General features: G+C 31.3%; 2 protein-coding genes across 4 annotated transcripts in view; one reads left to right on the forward strand and one right to left on the reverse strand.

Moving 5' to 3' along the window:
• The window catches only part of LOC107453504 (dual specificity protein phosphatase 19), a 46175-nt gene extending 30182 nt beyond the window's left edge, over window positions 1–15993 (reverse strand). The window contains exon 1 of one of the 2 annotated variants that reach the window (XM_071177547.1): window positions 15970–15993. The gene's annotated coding sequence lies outside the window, so the exon portion shown is untranslated. Of the gene's footprint in view, window positions 1–15864; window positions 15889–15969 lie in introns of those variants that run through there. The other variant, XM_071177546.1, reaches the window with a different exon arrangement.
• Window positions 9946–25161, forward strand: LOC110283279 (uncharacterized). 2 transcript variants are annotated; one of them, XM_071177550.1, is made up of 2 exons: window positions 9946–10426; window positions 24762–25161. In XM_071177550.1, exons 1-2 carry the CDS (start codon window positions 10131–10133, stop codon window positions 24949–24951), a joined length of 486 nt encoding a protein of 161 aa, XP_071033651.1. In that variant the 5' UTR covers window positions 9946–10130; the 3' UTR covers window positions 24952–25161. The 2 variants fall into 2 exon arrangements, with proteins under 2 accessions (XP_071033651.1, XP_071033649.1); XM_071177548.1 differs by lacking the exon at window positions 9946–10426 and adding an exon at window positions 16277–16770.
• The last annotated feature ends 1817 nt before the right edge of the window (window positions 25162–26978 follow it).

Genomic DNA, 26978 nt, shown 5'->3' on the forward strand with positions numbered 1-26978 from the left:
ATCAGTTACTCGGGTTTCGGAAAAACCAGAAATTGTATGTTTTGTTTGACTGCTTAAAGTTTTTAATAAATATGTATGAAAATATTTTCATCTTTTCCCATTTGTCTCAAAATTCCCATTTGTCCCAAAAATTCCCATTTGGCTCAAAAATTCCCATTTGTCTCAAAACAAAGGGTTTTAATCACATAAGCATCTTTACAAAATGTGTTTTTTACTAAAATATCAAGTAATTTGCATGTGTACGGTAAAATGCGGATACGGAAATACAGATGGAATACATTTTTTCCTTAAATATAAATTACTATGAGATGTTTTTTTAACTGTTACATTGAAAATTTCACATTTTTCATAATAAAGATATAATTTAATAACTTTTCAGTTAAATATATGTTTTAAGTGCAACTTTAGTAACAATTGTAAACAATTTCTTTGGCCGCATAGATTATTAGCTTTTAAGATCGTCAGATCTGCTTATGCTGTGATTGTAATCAATAAAGTACAATTTTTGCTAAAATATTTAGCAAATTTTCCAATAGTTATACTTTAAAAACAAACCAATCTTTCTTTAACTTTTTATGCAAATAAATTAATTTCTTAAATATTAAAGTTTGCTTGCTTTCACAATAGAAATAAAGATTTCAGTTGTTAACATCAAAACAAAAACTCTTAAGTCTTTATCATAAAATAGGATTAACATTTCAACAACTATTAGCGTTAGTTATAACTTCTTATTCTTATTGTCATACACGTAGGAAGTCGCATTTAGAGCTATATTCTTCTTAACCCTTTGCCGCAGAATTTTTATTTTACATATTCTTCATACTTTTTTGTGTTATTTTGTATTAATTTAGTTGAAAATACATGAGAAATACTATATTTCGCATTTTAATAATTTATGGTTATGAAACATCGTTGTCTTTTTCTGCGTTTAAGGTAAAATCCTCCAAAGGCGCTTCACTTTCAAACAATAATTTTTAGAATTTGTAATTATTTGCAGTTATTTAGATCCAAAAGAAAAAGTTATTCATCATTGAAATTTCTTTAATTTACAAAATCAGTTATTGATAAATTTTTGAATATGAATGGAAAAAAATTACTTTTGTACTACTTTTTTTAAAAATTATTCTTTTTTTTGTATTTTATATTTTAGTAGAAATATGATTCCGATAATCTAACAGATTTTTTTAGTAACTGTTATCAGGCTGTTATTTTATAATTAAAAAATAGCAAAATATACTATTGCTTGTAATTAGAACGTCCGAAAAAAAATATCTTAAAAGAGCACCGTTGTCCCATCAGCGTCAAAAGGATAATATAACAAAACCAATTTACCCACGTACTTAGATAAGGAAAAAGGGATCCAGGATTGCAAATGTTGAAAAATAAAGACTGGCAGTAAAACTGTTCGTTTACTTTTTTCCTTTCTTGCTCATTTACAAGAAGAATAAAACATCCATGACTTCCAGTTTTAACATATACATCGAACAATTTTTTTTTCTTTACAAATATTTTAACCCTATTGAAAACAAGCTGAAATTATTAATTATTTTATTCCATTTTTTTGTCTTATCCGGGAAATTTGCACCCTTTTTTCTCCCCAATTTTCCTGACTGCTACAGAGAGTTAAAGAACGAACCGAAATACGTGCATCTAATCCAGTGGCATAGATCAATGACATAGCTGGCATAGATAGGGGGCGAAGAGGGCCACTGTCCCTGGCATCTAGCCAAAGCCATATCAGATTTCAAATATAAGTTTAATAATAAAAATTTAGATTATTATAATTTAAATATTATTTACAAAAAAGAATAAAAACTATATTCTAGGAAATAATATTTTTTTCTCTCCTTACAATAAATAGAACTTTAAAATATGAATTTACATTTTTCTTTCCGTGTTTTTATTTCTTTTTTTGTTTTCAAATAAATTGACTTTTTCCCTGTGGAGATTGCACTCGTTTGACATAATCTCTAATGGAGAAGTTTGTAGAGGTGCGATATTCCAATCCAGGCAGCTAATTTACAATCCAGTGGCCTTTAATTCTATGAAGGGCTGAGGTTTTCATCGCTAACCACAAAGTAAACAAAATAAAGTAAAATTTCATTTAAATAAATTGTTCTGTAGAACCAAACTGAGCGTTCACCTCCCAAGGAAGTAACCCGGGTTCTAATCCCGGCAATGGCTGGTTGATACGAATTTCGCACCCGGTTCGCACTGACCACACTGCTGATATGAAATATCTTCAGTGGATCATGGGTTAGAATCCTCTTGCTGTCAGGTTAACCGTGGGCGGTTTTCGTGGTATCCATCTCTCAAGTTGAAAGCCGCGATGGCTCAGGGGCTCGCGTTCGCCTCCCAATGAGGAGAACCGGGTTCGAATCCCAGTCGATACGAATCCGCATCCGGATTGCACAGACCACAGTGATGACGGGAAATATACTCAGTGGTAGATGGATCATGGGCTAGAGTCCCTTTGCCGTCAGGCTAACCGTGGGAGGTTCTCGTGGTCTTCCTCTCCACATAACGCAAATGCGAGTTAGTTCCATCAAAAAGTCCTCCACGAAGGCAAATTTCTCCCAATACTTGGAGTTCCCTTCTCTTCTGGATTAGGCTCATAACTACAAATATAAAAAAAGTCCATGAAGGCAAATTTCTCCGAATACTTGATTCAGGAAATCCCTTGACTTCTCGATTTGGGTGTAAAATTACAAGGATACGGAGTTAAACACTGGTAGACGTAAACTGAAAATTCGGTCGGCTGTTCAACGACGGTAATAAAATAAACTACAGAGCCAAACTAAAATAATTTTGACAATTGCGGTGTTTTATTTTTTTTAAAAATTCCTGTTCCTCAAAGAGTTAACAATTCGCTCTTTCCTTTGGATATTTTTCTTGTGTGAAGTTGGTTCCAATTATAATGCAAGCTTTTATTTCTTTTAAAATTTGTTACCCAAACTATAAGACGGCAAGAATAACGTTATTTTTTATTTTAAATTTTACTTAAGAAAATCCAAACAGGAAAACGGGTCGTTGAAGATCACTGGATTGGAAAATCGCATCCGGGCTCCCAAACGCCTCTGAACCCTACAGATCCAACCGCCCATTTCATCGGTTTGAGAAAATAAAACATTTAAAAAATGAAAAGTTCGTTTATCTATAGCATAGTTTTTACAATAAACCATATAAGTTATACGTACAAGCAATTTTTGCTTTAAGAAAACACAAGCGCAATATGCATCAAGCAAAAAGTCCTCGGTCGTGCTGTCTCGGTCAAAATCAAGCTAATATTTCCTTTAGTCTAAACTTTAAAATAATTAAATTCCATTAAAAAATAAAAAAAATTAGCAGTATTAAAATAAAAAAAACATCGAATAAAATGATTTAAATGAAACTGATACCGAATAGTTTGCAACATTTTATCCAAATAAAAATACTTCTTACTTTAGATGTGAAATTCAATTTGGATAAGAATTAACCGTCGCCATAGTTTAAAAATGTTGCGATAAGAAGTTAAAGATAAGACGCTGCTGATTATCCTCAAAATTAAACATTTCTAAACCAATACAGAATGTTTATTCTTTTGTTTATCAGTGTAGTACTTCAAACAGGAGAACACAAAATTATTATAAAATCCTTCCTGATAGACAAATAAATTTAGGCGACAACCTTGAAAAAATAACAGATAAAAATAACACTTTCTTCCTGTTCATTTTCTCTTTTATTTTTCATATTATGCAATATGTTCAAACTCTAAAAGCCATTTCAACTAATTTTTTAAACTTAGTGGTTTCATAAACTACTGTCAAAATCGCTGTCATATTTGTAGTTACTGTAATCTTTAATAAATCATTTAGTTCATTTTTTTTCTTCTTTTTTTATTTATTTTTTTTTCTCTTCTTTTTTTTTTTGTTTTTGTTTACCAATAAAAAAAAATTGACTTTGGTGTACAAATATTAATTTTTAAAACATTTGATTGTAATTAGGTTATCCACTATTTATAACTTGAGGCACGATTTTATGAAATGTATAACTTTATGTAATTTGCAAATTATTATGAGAGTTTTACAAAACAAAAACTCTCCTTAATTCAAATGACAATCACACAAATTACAATCAAATACACAAAATTGTAATTAAGAATAAATTAAATCACATACTGTATGAAAAATAAATAAACAGTTGGTTTTAGATCAGTGCCGTAGCGAGCTTAACTCGCGCCCGGGGCACAATACCTTTTTAGCGCCCCCCCCCATTCGAAAACCATCTAATATTATAAGTAAAATATACTCGCAAAGTAATAAATAAATAAAGTAAAATAAATAAAGTCATAGGCTCAAGCTAAGCATTAAATTTGAGACAAAAAATGCAGTTGAGAAAACAAGACTAGATTTTGAAATGTATATGATCATCTAGAATTAGTTCAAAAGATACCTATTATTTATTTTACATATTTATAAAGAAATATTTTAAAAACACGCAGTTTTAAAACAATAAAAAAGTAAATATTTATTATCTCTAAGGAGATACATATATTTAATAATCATATGATTATAATACATTAATAAAACTAATTACTATGTCTAAATTTTCCGTGCTTTTGATGAAGCAAATGTATCAATAATATCATCAAAATTGATCATTTAAAATTTTTCTCTTTCCACACTTAAAAATGCTAGGTCACTTAGGCGATCTGTCAAAATTAATTTTAATTTGCTGAATGAACGTTCGCAGCTAGCAATTGATACTGAGATAGTCAGGAGTATTTGAAATGCCGCTCTCAGATTTGGAAAAACATCTTCTCCATTCGAGATTGATTATAAAAGTAAGAAATTCTAATGGAGTTTTAGGTTTAATTTCTTTTCTACTGCGGAGTAACATTTTGCTGTCACATATTTTGATAAAAAGTTCTATTACATTGAAATCTGTATTATAAAATTCACCCAGATTTTTACAATTTTTTTTCAAGGTCGTTATCAACATTATCCTTGTTTAATAAATTTTCAACGTCTAGTAGAAATCCAAATTTGAAATTAAGGTCATTTAATCGTGTAAATCGTGTACATATTTCTTGTTGGAGACGATCAAGAACACTTTTCATAACGCGAGAAATTTCACTTTCTGCGGAAAGACCGACATCTCTAGCCAATTCTCCGGGCATTTTGCGGCGTCTTCTTACACGTATTGTTGCATCAATATCCCATTTTTCACAAAGAGACTTCGCTTTTTCTATTGCCTCTTCACAGAGCTTGTCTCGAATTTCGGCTAGTTCAGTCGCTAATGATTCAAGATCATTGAACCCTTCTCTAAAATTCATTCTAGGATCTTGTAATCTGAGCTGCACACGATCAATCCTCCTTAAGATTTCATATCAGAAATGAACTAAAGTTATGAAACTAAAAGTTAGTATATTTCGCAACAGAATTGTAGCTTCACTTCTGGTGTCACTTGTAGTGGTAGTGTCCTCTGCGAATTTTCCTAATAGTTCTACTATAATCGTTAGCCCATCGATGATAACGTTAACCGCTTGTATTCTGGCTCTCCATCCTGTTGCAGATTCATGTTTGACAGTTTTTGTTAAAGCATTTTTTAATAATTCCCATCGTAATGTTGAACGTGAGAAAAGAGATATATGTTTTCAATTATTCCGAAACATGTCACATCGATTGGATTTTGTACACTGTACAAACATACAAACACTTTATACACTGATGTTTGTACTTTGTATACTGCAAGTATTTGGAGATAATATATGTAACCACACAGCGAAGATGCCATAAGGAAGGGCTGACAGACACAGGTCGAGTCAGCCTTGCCATTAGAAAAGACGTGTCATTTCTATTATTAATATATTATTACAGTTTGATTAGTGTTACTTTTTATTTACGAATTAACATTTATTATATTTCACAAGCACTAAATTTTAAATATATTTTCCAGAAATAAATCATAATAAAAATAAAAATTATCCAACAATTTTTTTGTTTTGTTGACCATTTGGCGCCCCTTTGTGAGTAGCGCCCGGGGCATGATGCCCCCCTTGCTCCCCCCTCGCTACGCCACTGTTTCAGATGTTTCTAATAGCTAGTAAACAGAGATTCGAGTTCAAGAAATTCCTAATTCATATGAAAATATAAAGAATGCTAAATATGCAATTTGTCAGGACCGGGATACCCTGGTCGGTAGGGCGATGGGCCCATGTCCGAGAGTTCGAACCCCGCCGGCCGAAGACTCCCCGTGTAGTTGGTGACTGATGCACGTTAAAAATTCTGTCGAGTTGCAAAAGTCCTCCATGTTCCCTTAACAAATCAATACCTCTGGGGGTACCGGATTGGAGATCGATCGTTCTCTAATTCAGGTCAAAATTACGATCTGTGGATGAATGAATGGATCAGCCTTATAAACAGGTGTGACGTATGATGTGCCCGAAATCGAATTCTTGGCAATAGATGGCGCCACTGAAAAACAAGAATCGCCCACTCTGCATTAAATTTGCTCGGTTTCACCAATCAGGCTTGCTCGTGTGGCAAGTGGCATTAGAACCAACCAACCAAATATGCAATTTGTACCGGGAAAAAACTAATACTAATCATTGTTTTCTGTCTAACTTTTAATAGCCCTATAAGGTTACATAATTTGAAAACGTAATATTTGTGAGCAATACTGATTTTATGGGGTTTTAAACAAAATATTTTACCGGGATCCGTACCCAAAGATAATATGGATCACTTATGACCATAGATTTTCGTCTCTATATTATTGCTATAAATGTGTTGTTGTTTCTTCGAAATTCTGTCCAAAAACTGAACAATTTGACATTTATTTACGTTCTTTTTTTAATTTATTGTACGGTTCATTTTTTATTCGCAACACTAGTAGCCCGTAAGAAGTGATAAAATTCAAGTTCCCCGCTTAAATAATCGTTTAAAGATGTTTCAATATATTTTCTTTTCCAAATGTATAATTTTGATTTATATGAAGATTTTTATGCAAGGGGACCCTGGTATTGTTGAGACTAAAGCCTTCATTGTAATTGCCTCGATATAATAAAATAAAAAATAAAATTTAAAAAAAAACTTCATTTGCAAGTTTCAATGCAAAAAAAAAAAATTTTAAAAATTAATGAAACTCTAATAATCATTTAAAAAAAAGCAGGAAATACTGATGGCTTGACGCCCTAAACAAATGCCTCACTTTTACAATGATTTTGATAATGTGGGTTCCACAGTGGACTGATAACATAATTCCCATTTGATTACGGAAGTCACACATCACTGGAAACGATTAGCGATCACTTTTATCAGACTGCTAAGGTGCCGAGGGAACTTGGTATGGGTCCTCTTTAAACTTTTCTAACATAAAGTACTCGACTTGACAGGGTGGGATCTTCATACGGTTTTGGAATAAAATTATGCTGACCATCTTTCAGACTTCAGGGAAGTAGTTTAGGTGTAGGCATGCGTTAAAGATATGAGTGATTGAGACAGTATATTTTTCTAGAAGAAGTTCGAATATTTTATTTTACTTCCTGGGGCTGTACGGTTTGAGCTTCTTGACACATCGTTTTATTTCATAAAAGTCAATAACTTTAATAGGTTGAAGAAACAGTAGATCTACATTCTTACCTCAATTTATGAGTCGTTTAACATTAGATGATCGAAAATTATTTTTCGTGTTATATTCGGTAATATTTCATTAATAAAAAAGGGAAATGGATAATCAAGCTCTTGTTTTCATTTATTTATAATATCCACATTATTATAACATCAATACTTTAAAGCATATGACACATTAACGAATAATAAAGAGGTAAAAGTCGCCATGCCTTATTACTTTATTTGTCACTCAGTACATACAAATGAAAGTGGCCTAAAAGCTTAAGTCCCGAACTGCGTCAGAGAAGAAATAATTCCACAGGTCGAAATCACTAAGAACCTCAGTTCTTACCAGCAAACAGCATACAAGCGCTTAATTAAAGAAAAGACATCTTCGTAGAGCTTTATTACGTACAAAAATCTTCAACCCGCTTATAAATTCTCGCTAAATTTCAGTGTGAGCAGTTGTTGTAGTTCATTTACGTTGCACTAGAGCTGCACGATGAGCTATTGGCGACGGTCTGGGAAACATCCCTGAGGATGATCCGAAGGCATGCCATTGCAATTTTGATCCTCTGCAGAGGGGATGGCACCCCCGCTTCGGTAATCCAACGACCAGCCCACGAAGTCGAGCACTTAACGGTAGAATAGTTTAACGAGAACCAATAACGCACACCTTCGGTCCCTACGCATACTGATCCAAGTGGTCACCCAACCCCACACTGACCGCAACCAGTGATCTGCTGGGAACCGTGTCTTAACAATTAATCCACAGCGGGACTTCAGTGTGGGTAAGCTCTAATAACAGATATACACAACAAGTGACAAAATAAAATGCATTCACTGTTACTGAAAAAATCGAACCTGCTACCGCCGTACTCCACAGCGTTAGATATAAGGACAAATCCTTTGATTCGCCTTTTATGTTAAGCCTTGTAACCCACTTACTGTAAATAAACTATCAGAAAACTAAGATATCCAGTTTAACTGTCAAAATATTTAATAGTTTAAACAAATGGATGCAAACGAACAATGAGATGTTTTAGGTTTTAGATAATAAGTTTCAAATCTTTCCCCAAAGCCTTTGGAGAAAATCCGCCTTTCCAAGCAAATGTCATACAAGTGTTCAATTTCAAAATTAGAAAAATAAATTCGTCCCGCAGTGGACTGATCGTTAAGACACGGTTCCCAGCAGATAACCGAAGTCAAGCATCACTGGCTGCAGTCAGTGTGCGGGTGGGTGACCCACTTGGATCAGTTTGCGTAGGGACCGAAGGTGTGCGGTATTGGTCCTCGTTAAACTGTGCTACCGTAAAGTGCTCGACTTCGCGTGCAGGTCGTTGGGCTACCGAAGCGGGGGTGCCATCCCCTCCGCAGAGAATCAAAATTGTGATGGCATGTCTTCGGATCATCCTCTGGGATGCTTCCCAGACCGTCGCCAATAGCCCATTGTGCAGCTCTAGTGCGACGTAAATTAACAACAACAGCAAAGAAAAATAAATTCGACGAATGCTTAATATACTTGAGCGGGAACATTGGTTAAGGTACTGCGTTTTACTGTGAAATACCGGGTTCTATCCCGGATGGTGGCTTGAAGTCGTTCCAGCTTTAGATCAATGGGTATCAGCTTGTCTGGGAAGTAAATGCGGCCGGTGTGCCGTGCTGATGATATTGCAGCACATCATGCATTCATCTCAAAATTAAAGAACCTTAACATCCATGCCATCTCTCTTGGCTGACTCATCGGCTGATTTGATTTACTTTGTTTCAATACTTAATATTGGACGCGATTAAGAGCTCCGAGGTCCTGCAGTGGACTGATCGTTAAGACACGGTTCCCAGCAGATCACCGAAGTCAAGCATCACTTGCTGCGGTCACCCACCCGCACACTGACTGCAGCCAGTGATGCTTGACCGGTGCTCTACTGGGAACCTGCTGGACGTAGAGTTGTATAACTATCATTTCTAATAATACAAACTGACAGCGTAGTTATTTACTTTAAAATAAAAATTATAAAACTTTTTTTGTTGTTGCAATGATTTCACAAATCATCATATGTGTGTAAAACAATAAATAAATATTATACAATATAAACTTTTAATCCTAAATACTATAAGACCTGTTCTTTATATCACCTAGTAAATCTCATATATAAGTCAAAAATAAGCCAAATCAATCTATCTAAATCAATATTGTTTCTTAAAGATCTATCATAAAGTTGTGGTTTTCAGAATAACCAGTCAAGTCCCCTTTTTACACATTCCAAAAAATTTCAGAAGACACACAGTAACCAAAATGACCTCAGCTCAATTAACAATACATTGTGACGTCATGCTTACTATTGAACTTTAATCGTCCGCTTACGTGGTCAGTATCAAATTCTGCGATATCTAGTAATTGTTATAAATGTCAGAGAGGCGAATAGTTTCTTCGCTAACTGTCGTGATCCAGACCTGCGAGCTTTTATTTTTGATTTTCTATTTTATCTTTCTCTTATAAATTCTTGAGTGGATAATTTCTTGTGAATAAAACTTTAAATGAAGCTTCAAATAATGTCACTTAATACTTATCGTCTAAATATTGCACTTTTTGTGGTGGTGTGTCTGCTCATCCTTCAGACTTTGCCCTCCAATGGAATGGAAAATGCAGGATACAGTAGAATCACCAACGCTCGAGAACTCTTTAAACCGACCCCTCTTATAACGAATTTAAGTCATTCAGCTGCTGAAGTAATGATGCATGATGTAAACAGTGCATTTGTATCAAACACCAGTCTTACTGATTTGATAAAGAACAACATTACTCGCCAGCTTTTCTTTCGTTACAGGGAAAGGTAATTTAAAATTTATTTATTTCGCAGAATTTTATTTAAAAATCAAAGATGAATCCAGATATGCTGCTTAATGCATGCAAAATGTAATGCTTATCATGATTATAATCATAATTTTACTCACATTATTATGATCATAATTTTACTCACATTATTATGATCATAATTTTACTCTCATTATTATGATTATAATTTTACTCTCATTATTATGATTATAATTTTACTCTCATTATTAGGATCATAATTTTACTCTCATTATTAGGATCATAATTTTACTCTCATTATTAGGATCATAATTTTACTCTCATTATTAGGATCATAGTTTTACTCTCATTATTATGATCATAATTTTACTCTCATTATTGTTATTATCATAATTTTACTCTCATTATTGTGATTATCATAATTTTACTCTCATTATTGCGATTATCATAATTTTACTCTCATTATTGCGATTATCATAATTTTACTCTCATTATTAAGATTACAATTTCCGTTTCATTATTATGCTTATTATAATTTATTTTTGTATCATTATTATTCTTATCATAAGACATTTTTAATTTTTATATTTTGAATTATAAACTAGAATAGAACCATTTTATCTTTTACAATGAATATCTATTAAATACACGAGTGCAAAATCTAATATAACTCTCAGGATAAGTCACTCTGGATTCATCACGTTGCTGTTAATTTTATGAATTAAATTTATAAACATTTGAATGCATTTAAATTTAATTATTATTATATAATATTATATGCCTTATATTATACACTATAATTAAAATCCTTTGAAAAAACTAAGGCATAGAAACCAAAGTAGTCTCAAATTAATGGTATTTAAGTGACCAAATTAATCAGCTTAAGCACAGTTGGATTTAAAATCGTTAAACTTATTAGTCAAAAAAATGGAAAACATCTGATTTTAGGACTTCTTTAAGGCCTTAAATGACGAATTTTTAGCAAATAATGTCATTTTAATAATTGTTGTGATTTTGTGAAAAGTTATACTTTGTCTGTCTTTATCAATCGCTCCACTATACATAAAAAATGAGGAACATAGAAAAATGTAGAAAAAATATAGAAAAATGTTTGTGATCTAATTTAGTAATATTTTTAAATTTACACCAACGCCACATTGTATCGGCTCATAAAAATATGATCTTTCATCTATCTGGAAAAAAATTTACCAAATTGGCGATTTTTTTTTAAAAAGATTTTTTTTGGTAAAGTTGTTTGTTTATTTTAAAGTCCCGACAATTCTTTTTTTCGTAAGAAGGCTTAGATATAATTTAAAATTAAAAAGAAATCTACTCGAACAAATTTAAATTTATAGATTTTTATTTCATTTTCGGATCCGTTTTTAAAATATATATGTTATGATCAACGTAATTAATCGTTCAATCGCCAGATATTAATAATAACCATGTAGGTCGATTAAAGTGAATAATCTATCAGAATTTATCACATTTACCGGTTATTATTAATAATTACCGAATTAGGTCAAAGTAATAATTTTTCAAACCTGCTTTAAAATTTTGATTAAATATAAAAAATTTCTTAATACGAAAGATATGCCATTGTTTTGTATTCATCTTAATATGAAAGTTAAATTTTCCATCACGTGGAGCTTTGCCAAAATCTATTTTAATAAAGCCTTGAAATCAATTCATAACCGTTTTCCGAATTTTTTTATATTTATTAAATCTGTATTTCTGGAATGATATTAAAATTTATGAACTAAAGATAGATATGACACATAAACAACAAATTGAACTTTTAAAAGCTATTATTTTAAATTAAAACATAAATAAAAATACATTTTAATTTAATACTTAAATATAAATCCGTCTTTCAGTTAATCATTTTTTTAAACTCCGCAATGACATATCATCACAGCAAAGACATATAAAAATTGTCTTAGTTTCGATAAATTATGTATAATTAATTACACTGACCAAACTTCGTTGACAATTATTAATAGCCAGTTAGTATGATTAATGTGCATAATTTATCACATTTACCAATAAACGACATTATTATTTATGATCGCCCGTTATTATTAATGACAAAATTTTATAACTTTAACCGTAACATGCATAAAGGGATGATTACGAAACATCCTGTATATTATGGAGGTATTCTGCCAATTGCAGAGTTAATTTTGATTTAAGATATTGAGAGAATTAAACTTCAAATAGATCATATACATTAAATCTAATTTAATTGGTCAAAATAGCTTTCCATTTACAATAAGGAATTTCTTTAAGAATTACATTTACAGTATGAAGTCACCTTTACAGTACAATTTGTTCTAATACCTGTCAATTTGTGTTCAGTTGTGTTGTTCGTAAATTTTCTTCAAAATTTACAATGTAAAACTTAGAAATTTTCATTTGTAAATGCTTAAAAATCTGAAGAGTTCAAGTGTTCTCTATTCGGCGAAATCATCCTATAGCTAACTAGATGTACTCGGTGCGGTCGAAATCTTATATATTAATACTAGTACATTTAAAAAAAAAAACTTAACCTTAAAATTCTATTTAACCCGTATTATTATGAGTATGTAAAATTGATGTTTTTACATACCAGTTATGGTGGTTATTTATTAAATGATCTCTTTTTAAAAGTTATTGAAATGACTCAGGACCTATTAAGTCGGTACGCACTTATAAAATAAAACCGAAATCTTTACTTTAGGAGTCCCGCAGTGGACTGATCGTTAAGACACGTTTCCCAGCAGATCACCGAAGTCGAGCATTACTGGCTGCGGTCAGTGTGCTCTTGGGTGACCACTTGGATCAGTCTGTGTATGGATCGAGGGTGTGCGGTATTGGTCCTCCGTAAACTGTTCTACCGTAAAGTGCTCTACTTCGCGTGCAGGTCGTCGGGCTACCGAAGCGGGGGTGCCATCCCCCTGCGGAGGATCAAAATTGTGATGGCATGTCTTCGGATCATCCTCAGGGATGTTTCCCAGACTGTCGCCAATAGCCCATTGTGCAGCTCTAGTGCGACGTAAATTAACAAATCAAATCAAATCTTTACTTTAAGTAAACGCAGGTCCCCATGACCCGAAATACCAGTCATTTCCCTTCCATAACCAGATTTGGCGTATATCATAACACTGATTTCCTTGCTTTGAGTAGGATAGTAAGGAAACATGATTCAACCTAGACTCAGTTTAACCGATTCTGGTGCTTTCACCATTGACCATTCCATCTTATGAAACCATTAAGCTTCCTTCTTAATTGAATGAGTACCGCAGTATACTGATCGTAAAGACACGGTTCTCAGTAGGACACCGAAGTCAAGCATCCCCAGCTGCAGTCAATGAGCGGGTGGGTGATCACTTAGATCAGCCTGCCTAGGGACCGAGGGTGCTCGGTATCGGTCCTCGTTAAACTGTTCAACGGTAAAGACTTCGCGCGACAACCAAAGCAAGGGAGCCATCCTCTCTGCAGAGGATCAAAATTGCGGTGCTCATGTTCTCTGATCATTCTCAGGGATGTTTCCCAGACCGTCGCCAACAGCCCATTGTGCAACATAATAGCCAATAGCCTCTAGTGCGACATAAATAAAGTACCTAAGTTGGAGGCAAGTATTCGTTTGGAAACTGGTATGACTGTGACTTTAAGTAAATAGTTATCGATTCAAAAAAACATGCTACAAAATGTACAAAAGTAAATAAACTAAAGTTTTTCACGGGTAACCATTGTTTACAATATTTAAAAGAAGTTTGACACTTAAAAAAAAAACACTTCCCCAATGACCAGTTGTTGACCAAGGAGGTCATGAAAGTCAAGGCTTCATAATTTCGAGATCAATACAGCATGATGGGGGCAATGTAATTAGCACTGCGCACGGGCCGCTTTTATTTCTCTACAGAACTGTTAAGTTTCAAGACGCCACTGGGGGTGAACCTCGATCCTTCACAATGATAGTGATCTCAGTGCCATAAGAGGACGCCATACGACAGGGGAAGAACTCTTCGTTGCGAATTCTCCTTCACCTCTATTACTAATTTGAAAGAAAGAAAAATTGTTTTCAGGAAAATCTAAAGTAAGCAATTAAGTTTCAATTGCTGAAAAAAAAATTTAAAAATCTCAAAATGCAAGCAAATTAATAGAAGAGAACTTCTCCATTGCGTAATCCTAAGTTATATTCTCATAATTTATTTTCATTTTTTAAAATTTTCTTTTCAGCATTTGAAAATTCAAGTTTCACTCTAGGTTTGTCTGAACTCAATTTTTCCATAATTTAAATTTGAAATCAATTATGGAGGTAAAAGAGAAATTTAGACTAAAAGTTTCTCCCTTTGTATGGCGTCCTCTTAAGAGGTATCTACCATCGCCATTTTCGATTCCAGGTTAAATTTTAATTTGCTTTCTAGATTTTTTTTCTTTTTAACTTGACAAACTTTTGATGATGTAGTATTATTAGACAGCACAATACATTTTCAAAAAGGTAGAAAATAAAGGGATCACTTAATTAGATAAGGAGAAATAGCACTTGATAATTTTTAGAATTTCGATTAGTTTTTTCTCAAAAGAAGGCGATAAAGTAACGCGATTTATGGTTTGGAGTAAGTAATTTAAAACTACACGTTTCTTAGTTTTAATATTTTTTTACACTCTAATCTTATTGCAGTTTACATTGATGAAAAGCGATTTGGATAACGATAAAAAGCTACTTTATCGCTAATTACATATAAATATAAAGACGCTCATCAAAAATCTAAACTAATAACTGTTTGCTATTTAAAAATCTTTCAAAAAAAGGTTGATTGCAGAATTGTAAAGGCATACTTTTGGGCGGAAAAATGAAGAGAATCTAAAATACCACACGCTTTTTCTCTAAAACTCTGATTGGGCGACGGCCTTATATTTTAGATGCATCAAAATATAATACCAAATATAGTAAACGCCCATCATAAGTTTATTGGAGAAAATTAAATTAAAAGGATTAAAAGCATACTTAGAATCCCTCCTCGTCTTCAATTCTTCCACAGTTGCATTTGGTCAACACCTACTTTAGGTGGTTACGGTTTGGTCAGGTCTCTTAACAACTGTGACACTATTTTATTTAAGTGGTATACCACAATAGAAATAATAAGTGGACTCAGTGGAGTCTGATTTTCTCGCAATTAATGAAAAGAATTGGAGATCAAAGATAAATCGGAAGTTGTCATGGAGAAATCTTCAGAGGAAGGCATTGGCTCACATTGGGCTGTCTAGCCAACTATGATGATGATGGTATGCCACAATTTTTCATGGTTTGAAGTTGAGTTACTAAAGGAGATTTAGTTCCCCTTGTCCCAGTTTATATTTTTATAGAGAATTTCTTATAATGTGAGAGAAACTATTAACCTTAGAGAGATTGCTGAATTTATTTGAAAAATAATAAAATATTTAAGCTATCTAACAATGCTAAAAACATACTATTTCGGATCCAGGAGGACGAAACGTTCGTGGTTTAAGCTATAAAGGAAAGAAGAAAAGCACTTAATATTGTCTAACAAGACTTAAAAGTTAAGAATTACAAACCTTTTCCAGACATTAAAGAAAATCATACGCAAAACATAAAAACTTATAATCCGGAAAACTTTCAGACCTATCGCGGTGATGGCTTTATTGAAGTAAATGTCTTGTCTCCATCAAAACATCCGGTAAGTCAAGCCGCCAAAAGACTATACATCAAAATTCTCATAATCTTGAGTTGTATTTCTCGTGTTTGTGATATCTAAAATAATCAATCAATTACCCTTTTTACACTTCCCACAAATTTGCAACATGATATGTAAATACTTCAAGTGACCTCTGCTCATTTTACTTTACATCCTGACGTCATATTCACGATTAGAATTTTTTATCAAACTAAAAGCTGTTGTTTTAAATGTCGGCTGTGCATAAGTTTCTTCTCAAACTATCATATTTCATACGTAGGAGCATTGGACGCTAATTTTTATATTTGCTTTCCTATTTTAGTATTCTCTATTTGCTCCGTTATAGTGGCGGTTTTATTGTTCTGTGTGTGAAATTAAAAAACTTTTTAATGAATTTTCAAATGTCACGTGATATTAACAGATTAAAATTCGTGCTTTTTGTTGTGGTGTGCTTGTTCGGCTGTCAACTTTCATATTCCGATGAGTTGACGGAATCTGGATATGGTAATATTACTAATTCCAGAGAACTTTTCCAGCCGACACCTCTTATAACGAATTTAACACGTTCAGCAGCTGAAGTGTTGATACAAGAGGCAAACAATGCATTCGTATCGAACACTAGTCTTGTTGATTTGATACAGAATAATATTACTCATCATCTTTTATTACGTTACAGAGAAAGGTAATGGTAGTTTTAATTTCGTTGATTCTTTGCTGATACCAAACTTTGATCTACTTTAAGTAGATAAGATGTTATTAAGTAGATTAGATGCTATAATAAAATTTAAGTAATTTTTAAAATATTCCTAGATTTTTCCAGCAGTTCATGTCACTTTAATTATGAATTTTAATTTAAAAAATCTTTTTATTTTATGAGAACTAATTTTTCTTAAGCATGCATCAAGCTTACAGTGAATTATTGATTTGATATCATTAATAACCAGAGTTCATGCCAGTAAGACGACATGGCTACAATTGACGCCAAATGTTCTACAAATGTTGCTAAAATCATACACATGAGCATAAATTTGTCGCTTTGAAATATATTTGGAATTTACGTAGTATCGAAAAATATTTTTTTGCATTGAAGCCCATGCATTAAAAAAATCGCTGTACTAATTTTCTCGTTTAATTTAATAATTATGGAGAATTCTAATGCCTTTCATTCAAATGAATTTAACTGAAGGTGTCAGGTACAAAAAAATGTTAAGTTGTATCTTGAAAGTTTCAAATTTACATGTTATGCTATGCTTTGCATTCATGTAATTTTTTTCGTCATTTTTCTTCAATAAAATAATATTTTTTGCTCTTTTAGAATTTACTTAATTTAAAATTTTAGAATTTCAGCTAATTTAATTTTAATGCAATATTTTGTAAGTTCTTACTTTCTGTTTTCCTCATTTATTTATTTATTTGGTCTCTGCTTTTGAATCTATTTATGAATATTAATTTAGCTTTTTTTTCCATTTAATTTCTTTAAATACTATCATTATGGGATAAATAACCTAATTTAAGTGTTATAGATGACAAATAATAATTTTCAATGTGTAGAATGAATTGTATATTTGTAAAATTCGATTTATTTTTTCTGAACTTGGTCTACGCCGTTAAGTTTTCGACCACTAAACGTCGACCTAGATGGTCCAATTGAAGCACTAAATTTTTATTGGTGTCAACCCTATAAATAACTTTTATTGTGAAATATATCAACAAAAATGACAAAGTCTGAAGGCTGTGTAGAATATGTCTGTTTTGTTTGCTAAGAAAAAGGTGCCAAGCTCAGTTGCTAAGCTTTGAACAAAGCGAGTAATGGCTTCAGATACAAGATTCTGACCTATTTGCAAAAGTCGAATTCCTATGCTTTAAAAAACTTATGCAAGTGGTTTAAAATTAGTTTTTCAAACGAGCATTCTTTTCAAATTGCGTATTAACTAAACACAAAAGTAGAATTGCTGTAAAATAAACAGCTAAATATTTTTACTTTTGTTGACATTTTACAAATACTAGCAAAATAGTAACGCGACCTTATAAGGCAATTTTGAAGAAATGTCTCTATTCTACACATTTACTTCTGATGCAGCCTAGTTAAAATATCAAGCATAATAATGTACGGCACGCTTATGAAGCTGACTGTGCATTTTCTTTACTGTTTATTTAAAAAAAAATACCGCATATGTTTTTATTAAACGAAAATGGATTACTATGATGCACCCAAGGAAACTTTATAAATTAAGCAACTTTTTGCTGAAGTGCGATAAAAATATTTTCTTTTTATCAATAAAAATTTTTTTTCGTATTTCCACTTAATAAACAAAATGCTGTATAATATATACAAATGTTTTATTAAAATGAACCAAATATCTACTTAATAAACAAAATATTTCTAGAAATACAGATATATTCTAAGGCAGTGTTTCCCAAAGTGTGGTACGGGTACCCCCAGGGGTACGCGTTCTTATGCTTATCTTGCATCAAACGAAAATTTCAAAAAAATTTATTTAAAAACAAAAGCTAGCCATGAGAATTTACGATTACGTATTTTTCTGTTGGCTATATTTTGCAGAGTTAACAGTTAATAATTAGTGGTGTCAACAGCCAGTTGTGATTTTTAACTTTTGTGAAGTTTTTTTGTAGTAAAAAATTCATTTTTTTTATTAGTGGTACTTAGCGATACGAAAAATTTAAGAGTCAAGTTTGGGAAACACTGTTCTAAGGAAATTTATCTTCTTACTGAGAAGCATCTTTTTTTTTTTTTTTTTTTTTTTTTTTTTTTTTTTTTGAGTCATTAAACCACGCATTCATTAGAGTGAACTGGGTCAGCAAACTTTTCTCCTTGTCCGTGAATCACTTTTGACCAAATTGAACTTCTTATTTTGGGTTCAGGGTCACCAACTTCCTTTTTAACACAGCTATGATAGTACGCATTAACTTAATTTTATTAAAAAATAACACAACCATTGTAGGGGGGAAATAGGTATCAAAAACTGGTTTTTAAATTGATGCTCAAGTTCTTCTAAAACAATATTTCTAGACCGTGAAAACCAGGTATAAAAATCAAAATTTGATTAAAAGTGCGTTTGATGCTAAGTACAATATAAAATCTTAAAATACAACTTTTTTATTTATTTTAATATAAATGATACGGTTTATTTAAAAAATATATATATATAGACAGCATAAAACTAGTTATTTATCAAAAATAGTTTTTTCTTTTCCCATTTAGATTTTTTTAAAAATTATAACTCAAAATTGATAATTGACTGAGGTCGAAGAGGCGATTCCAAATTTTTATTGACTTAAAAAAATTAAATCCATTCTGCTGTCATTTTCAAATATAATTTTGAAATTTTATTTTAAAAAAATTCCTCAATTATAATAACTACTCTAATAATTGAAATCTCAGATTTACTTATCAAAAATTACTTTGTATGGGCTGTGAAATAGGAATGTTTTTTTAATACCGTTAGTGATTAAATTGAAACCAATTTTAAATTATGTTCTAAAAATATTAAACGAATTCCAATAAAAAGCAAATTCCGATAAAAGCCTTTCCGATAAAACGAATTCCAATAAAAACCTTTAGCTTTGCATTTTCTAGTGGAAATCTTACTTCTAAGAGAATAGTCATTCCCGCTATAACTATATTTTTTGATTACGAGAAGTTTATTTCTTCAATAATTCGAAAACATTTACCACCCACAAATTAATTCCACTTGAAAATTTGCCTTGCCGAAATTTCTCAGTTTAGCCGACCGAATGTCAGCGCATTTGGTCAGGGAGCTGACCTCACATCAGTAAGTTCCTGGGTTCGAATCCCGTACAGCAGTGTTTCCCAAAGTGTGGTACGCGTACCCCCAGGGGTACGGGAACAGTTTAGCGGGGGTACGCGTTCTTATGCGAAATATCTTGCAACATATGAAAATTTCGAAATTTTTTACTTAAAAACAAAACTAGCCATGAAAATTTACGATTACGTATTTTTCTGTTGGCTATTTTTTGCAGAGTTAACAGTTAATAATTAGTGGTGTCAGTTGTGATTTTTAACTTTCGTGCATTTCTTATAGTAAAATATACATTCATTTTTTTATTAGGGATATACAGCGTTACGAAGAATTCAGAAAGGGTACACAAAATTCATAAGTTTTTGAAGCACTGCCGTACAGTACAAAACCGTTCTTGGATGTTCCTTCATTCTCAGTACTATATCCTTACTGTGGGAGCAAACGTTGACCCACCTAATAGGGTGCCCCTGAAAGAATAACCAACAATTCTGCCCAACTGATACCTAAATAACGAGTGTCAATCTGGTGGACAATGGAAAAAGAATTTCACAGTTTAATACTAAATTGATTTTCATCCAAGACTGTGGGAAAAGGAAGAAACTAACAATTTTCTGGAAAAGCTAATTTCTGTTTCTAGTAGTTATTATCATTAAAACATAAGTTTGAAACAGTTTTAGAAGTCTAAAGTCAAACTCAGTGCGAAAAATAAACTAGTTTCTTCCTGTTTTCAAGAACAATAATCTGATGAAAAATTTTTTTGAATTCGCAAAATTTACAGTACAAAACTAGTAACACAAAATATGAAGAAAAAAAATGAACTGTAATTTATAATTGTTTATAAGTTGAAATAAAGATTAAAGTATATATGAATTTATTTTTAACTATTGCAGGAATTTCTATTCTGCAAAATATTTTTAAAACACTCTTTAAAAAAAAAAAAGAACTTATTTATTGAACAATACTAAACTGTGAAAAACATCAAAATTCATCATAGTCAGGTGTAACTACCTGATAAAGAAAGCCTTAATTATTCTGTAATTAGTATAAAGTATTAATAAATATTCCTTCTATTTATTTTCAACAATATTTTGCTTTTTCTCACACAAAAAAAGAAAAAATATGAATTTTATACTGTTGCAATTTTTGATATCTGGATGTATTTTTGACTTCCAACATCTTCACAACCCTTTCTCGATGCAGGTTAGTCTATTATCTACCAAGCTACATCATGCTACATTTTGTTTAATTTCCTTATCATAGAAAATTAGCAACAAATGAATGCAAAAAAGTCTCAAAATTGATCTTACGTTACGCATCGCTTTTAGATTCAAAACAGACTGTAGTTTTTTTTTTCTTTTTTTAATGTTATTCACTATTTTCACACAGATAACCTATCTGGTAAATCGGGTCTCACAACCCTATTTATCTCTTCTACACCTTGATTAATTTTTTGCAGCAGACAGTTTCAGTTCAGTGAATGCTTTAACACGGGCTTTGGTACAGTATAGCTTCTCATTAGTTCTCATACCGTTATCTCTGGAATAAATCTATTAAAATTAACAACATATTACTTTAATTAAACGCTTGAAATTAATAAAACTTTTTTTTATTTTAAAACAGTTTCTTGTTGCAATATTGCCATTCTTGTTAGAATGAAACTTAAAATAAGTGAAATAATAATTCAAATATCACACTGAAAATTTACTATATTGCGAAATCTGTTGAGAATATTCTGTTCAAAAAAAATAAATAAATAAACCTTAAGGACTTGAATGGGATATTTTTGATTACTGGAGCAACGTAAACTTGGTCCAAGGCTAAAAAAAAGAAAATAAATCTGGAAAGAGTTGTAATTATAATTTGTTCAGTTAATCTGTAAAAATAAACTGAACCTTTAAAATATTATGTATTTTATTTACTTAACCAAATAAAATTGGTCGCGTACATGCATTTCAAAGTATTTAAAAAAATTAGTTCGCATGTAAAATGATCCATAAAAATTTGTACTTCATAAGCAAGTTATTCAACTGGAACTTTAATAGAAATTTGTCAATTTTCATTTTTCGTATGCGGAGTTCGTTCTTTAAAAATCTCTCAACATCAAAAAGACGCAAGTGAAGCTGACGCCGCTGTTTTGGGCGTTCAACTTACAACGTTGCATTTTGTTTTGTTGTGCTAAAAATCTTAAGGTGTAAGAGCTTGAATAGCGGACGTGTGCAGAAAAATTTAGTGCGCAAAATAAAACTGACAACTCTGAATAACTTTTTAATGATCGGATCTTCACGTTCTAGGAATCATTATTAATGGTTCAAGGGGCTAACTTTAAATATGCTAATTAATTAGTACATACTATAGTTTAAGTTGCGAAATCAGACACAAACACGTTCTTTCTCAATAAACAGCTTTTTTTCAACGGATTCTGACCCCCAATATATAGGAGGCAGCCACAATCGAGATGATATGGTCCCAATATTTTGGTCACAAGCGGTTCTAAGTTTGAACTCCTTAATGTTAATTTTACTTTTTGCATATTTCCATTACAATTGAGTCATAGAACGTGAAGATTCGATCATTAAATCAAAAGTTATTTAGGGTGGTCCATTTCTTTTCGCACTATAGTGCAGGGTTTATAATTGTCCTCATATTCACGATTTTCCTGATAAAAATGTCTTGTTCTTATTTGACCTGGTTTTCAGCTTTTTGTCGCTAATGTTCCTGATTTTTTAGTGTGCAGAACATTGCAGTTCTTAAGCATACAAATTCGGATTTAAAAAAAAAATTGGATTTGGATTTTTGATCCAACATTTTTTATTTTAAATGATATCAGTAGAAATTACGAAACTCAACAGTTCCAATTTATTGACTTTATTCTGGTTGTATATATGGTCCTTTTAAAAAAAAATAAAAATACAATAAGCCATTGAAAACAAACTAAATTCACAATTTCAAATTATCACATTTTAATGATGATGAATTCAGGGCCCCATGGGATTATTTTCAACAAATGCAGTAAAAATTTTTGTCGGATGGAGTTTTAGAGTTTCACTATCATCGATTTGTCTCCTTCATGTGATTTTACAAACTGATATGATTACTGTATTGTTGATTGAAATCTATCATAGAATTTGTAAATCATGAATTCAGGGATCATTCACTAAATACTTTAGAACAAAATTTTAAATGGGATATTCATTATGTTTTCATTTCGAGTTATTTGATTAAAGTAATCTTGAACTCAATTACAAATTTTTATTATAAATTGCTATGAGAGAATATTAGCCAATTGACTCTGTTTATTTTTTCAATGCAAAAGTAATAAAATTTTTCCAGGTCTTTATTTGAAACTAATATAAATGATTCAGTATTGATAAAAATATACTGGAAACTTTTAAAAATTTTACGACGCACACAGTATTACAAAGTATTCTGAAATTTAAAATAGTACATTTTATGAATCATTTGCGGTAAAATTCGCTTTTGTTGTAATTAAGTAGAGCAAATAATGTGTTTTTAATTTATTTTTTTAAAGTATTATGTAAGGTAAACTTTTTCAAAAAATTTCTTGATTTTTTTTTTCTTTTCTTCGACCCACTATTAACATGTGTACAGGCAGCACGATGGAGTAAAGTAATTTAATATGTGATAATTATTAACTGTTAAATTAGTAAAAAAAAATACTATGTGAAACGCCATTCAACCCGTCTAAATCTTAAAAACTATTAAAATAAGAATAATCGAATCAAGAAGTAGAAAGCTTTCAATTTGAACTGTTATGACACACGGTTATTGTAAACAAGTAAAATCAAGTCTCCCTTTTTGAGTCTAACGTTCTGTATAAATTTAAGCTTAAATTTTATTTTCAAGTAAAAATTGATTATTTTTCAAATCCAGATAATCATTCCACTTCGTCATGATTTACATAGTAATAAAATATTCGTGCAAATAATTACAATACTATATTGACAAAATGATTAAAAAAATATTTCGACTTAAGAAAACAATGATTACTACGAAGCAATCACTAATTTGGTAAACAAAGTTTCTAGTCTAGTAAAATATTTAAAAAGAGTTACATGCTTTGGATTGCTATTACTAATTAATAGCTATCTCTACAAAATCTAAATCTATTAATTTTAAAAATATAATCCACAAGTCTGTTATTATGCCATTTTAAATTGATAAAATTGGCACTAAAACCAAACTCCAATTGATTACGATATTTTCTGACTTTTAAGAGCATTGTTGTCTTTACTTTAAGAAGAGATATTAGTGACATAGTAACAAAATTACTTTGTCATTAACTAGTAAGAGTTAGTACAAAATCAATGCCACTATTTAATAAAGAACTGCTGCTATCTCAGGAATATTCTCATTATATAGCCCGATGTACTTTTCAGTTAGCTGGGCGCAAGAGAAAAGTCGCCAAAAATGTAGACCTCCACCAACTTTTTTTTAAAATTTTTTAAACAGATTAAAATAAAAGAATTTTAAAAAAAGTTTAATTCACCCGGCTCACCGAAAAGTACCCATAGACCCACTTCCCGTTAGGTTTATTTCCTTCAGACATGCACGGATTCCACGACCCTAAATTGCTCTAATGACAATTTCCTCCATTCCCCCCCCCCCTCTTTTTAATTTTTCGTCAGATATGGTTTGAAACTCAATGTTATTGTACTACCGGAAAAGGTATTATATTGTTTTAACATTGAATTTGGCGCAATATGGTCTAATCAGACTTTAGTGCCATTAAATTCGACCTTCAATCCACAAATTCATTACCAGTTTAACGCTTCAATTTACAGACCCACATACGCGGGATATTTATGTTAAGCTTTCATTCGTTGAATAATTGCAATCAAAGTTGTAGTTGATTATATTTTATTTTTTTCAGGAATCGACAGAATCGCTTAATGGAAGTCCAACAAGACATTTTACGCAAGCTTGGATTATCACGAAATCACAATGTCACTTCCCACATGTCTCAGGAAGAGAGACAGTCTCTCGTGTCGTCTTTCGACAGGACAATGTTCGCTCGACTGGAAAACGATACAGTCCATTGTGATGACGAGAATATGTGTTAGAAAATTATGCTCTATTCAGGACAGTATAGCCCTTCTGATATTACAGACTTAATTGCAAGCGTAGGTCTAAGCGCCAATTAGCCTCTGAAAGAGTGACGTTTTATAGTGTAGCTATAAAATGTGAATTTTTTAATACCGATTCTGATTGATAGTATGTTATTTGCAGTATTTTATGTACATATTTTCTTGTAAATAAATTTTTAATGTTTATTTTTTATTTATCATTGAAATTCGAAAACTAGTTAGTGTATTTGAATTATTAAACTTGTAGTTTATTTGTATAATTGAGAGCTCTGGTGGATCCAACAGAGTAACTTATTTAACTCACTATTTATTTGTCTAAGATAACACCTAACATAACACCTAAACAGACTGAAAGTAATTGATAGCTTATAATTGAATTTTAAAGTTAAGCTTTACTTTATGTAAATTTCTTTGTACTAACTTACAAATATACACGAATAATATACAAAATTATATAAGTATCAATAGAAAAATGGGTACTTTTAAATTAAAATGTAAACAAAGAATTCATTCTTTAAAAATATACATTTATTGGGAAATTTGTACACAATAAGGCACAATATTTATTTACAATATTATCACAAGATATGCAACAAAGATGATTCCATTTTTCATGTATTTAATATAACTAAGCACTCTTTGTAATTTCACATTTTTCGGACTATTTTGAAAAATAAACTTCAAAGTAAAACTGATAATTCTGATTTATATAAGCATCAACTGGGAGAGATTTAATACTGCGCAAATATCAAGATTTAAAAATGGAAATTAATTTAACATTTTTATAATAATGGATTAAATTTATACTTTATAAAAAACTGAGTACACTACAAAATTTTGATTAAAAACAAAAATTAAATATGGATCTTTATACTTTAAAAATAAAAAACTTCACCGAATTGATAAAAAATATGCACAAAAAAATTATGGACTATTGCATATGAAAAAAATTATTTAGCGGCGAACTCAATCAAAAGAACAACAAAGATAACTTACAAATGCTTAACTGCTATGAGCTATTAGTAACATTTTAATTTTAATTTAGTTCTATCTCACTCAGTTTTAAAGCTACTTAAAAACTAAAATCCATCATCATAAGGCAGCAGAAAATTAAGAAAAAGTTCTTTATTTTGAAGTACCCGAATGGCGTCGAAAGAAATCTGTTAAATATTTCGTCTTGTATAAAGCCAGGACTGAATTCGTAAACATCTCCAATGTATTAATGTCGATTCTGATTCTCTTTGCCCCCTATGTAATCGTAAAAAAAAAAGACTGAAACTAGCCACATCTTTGCATATGCACTGCTCTATCGTTTTGGGAAAGTTACTAGGTGGCTAAAAAGTCCCAGAGTTCAAAGATATACTGATGTCGGTTTGCTTCAGTGTTGCAAGTGTTTTATATGATATTCAGTTGTCTTGCTATGTGTTATTAGAAATTTTAAAAAAAATAAATAACCCTATCATTGTGTATCCAACGTAAAAGTAACAAATTTTGCGATTTCCACAAGGATATTCCGCCCATTTAACTACGCAACCCGCTTTTTTCCCGTTCATGGTTTCATTTCGACTTTTCTGTGATGTTTATTCAGATCTGGTTTAAAAGATGTTATGAGTCTAGATCAGGGATGAGCAAACTACGGCCCGCGGGGCAACTGTGGCCAGCCGGAAGGTTTTATCCGGTCCGCGGATAGAATTTTAACTTACCGATCCGTGGCGAATATAAACTATATACATTATACATCCATTCTCTTGTCTACTTTGTTTAAAGCTATTTTTGCTCTTTATTTTTTAACAAAGTACTGATGAACTTTTTATCTATTTTTGTTCTGCAAAACAAATTGTTGGAAATAGCTGGCAAAGATAGAATTACGAAGATGACTTGAAAAAAAACCTATTTTGAGCTTTTACGTAGTTTCAAGATTTCAGTGCCATTCAAACATAATTAGATATTTTTACCATTCTTTTCAACGTAAATTGTGAAATAGTGAGGTCGGATATGCAGCT

The sequence above is a fragment of the Parasteatoda tepidariorum genome, chromosome 2, assembly GCF_043381705.1.
Source record: "Parasteatoda tepidariorum isolate YZ-2023 chromosome 2, CAS_Ptep_4.0, whole genome shotgun sequence".
Taxonomy (NCBI): Eukaryota; Metazoa; Arthropoda; class Arachnida; order Araneae; family Theridiidae; genus Parasteatoda; species Parasteatoda tepidariorum.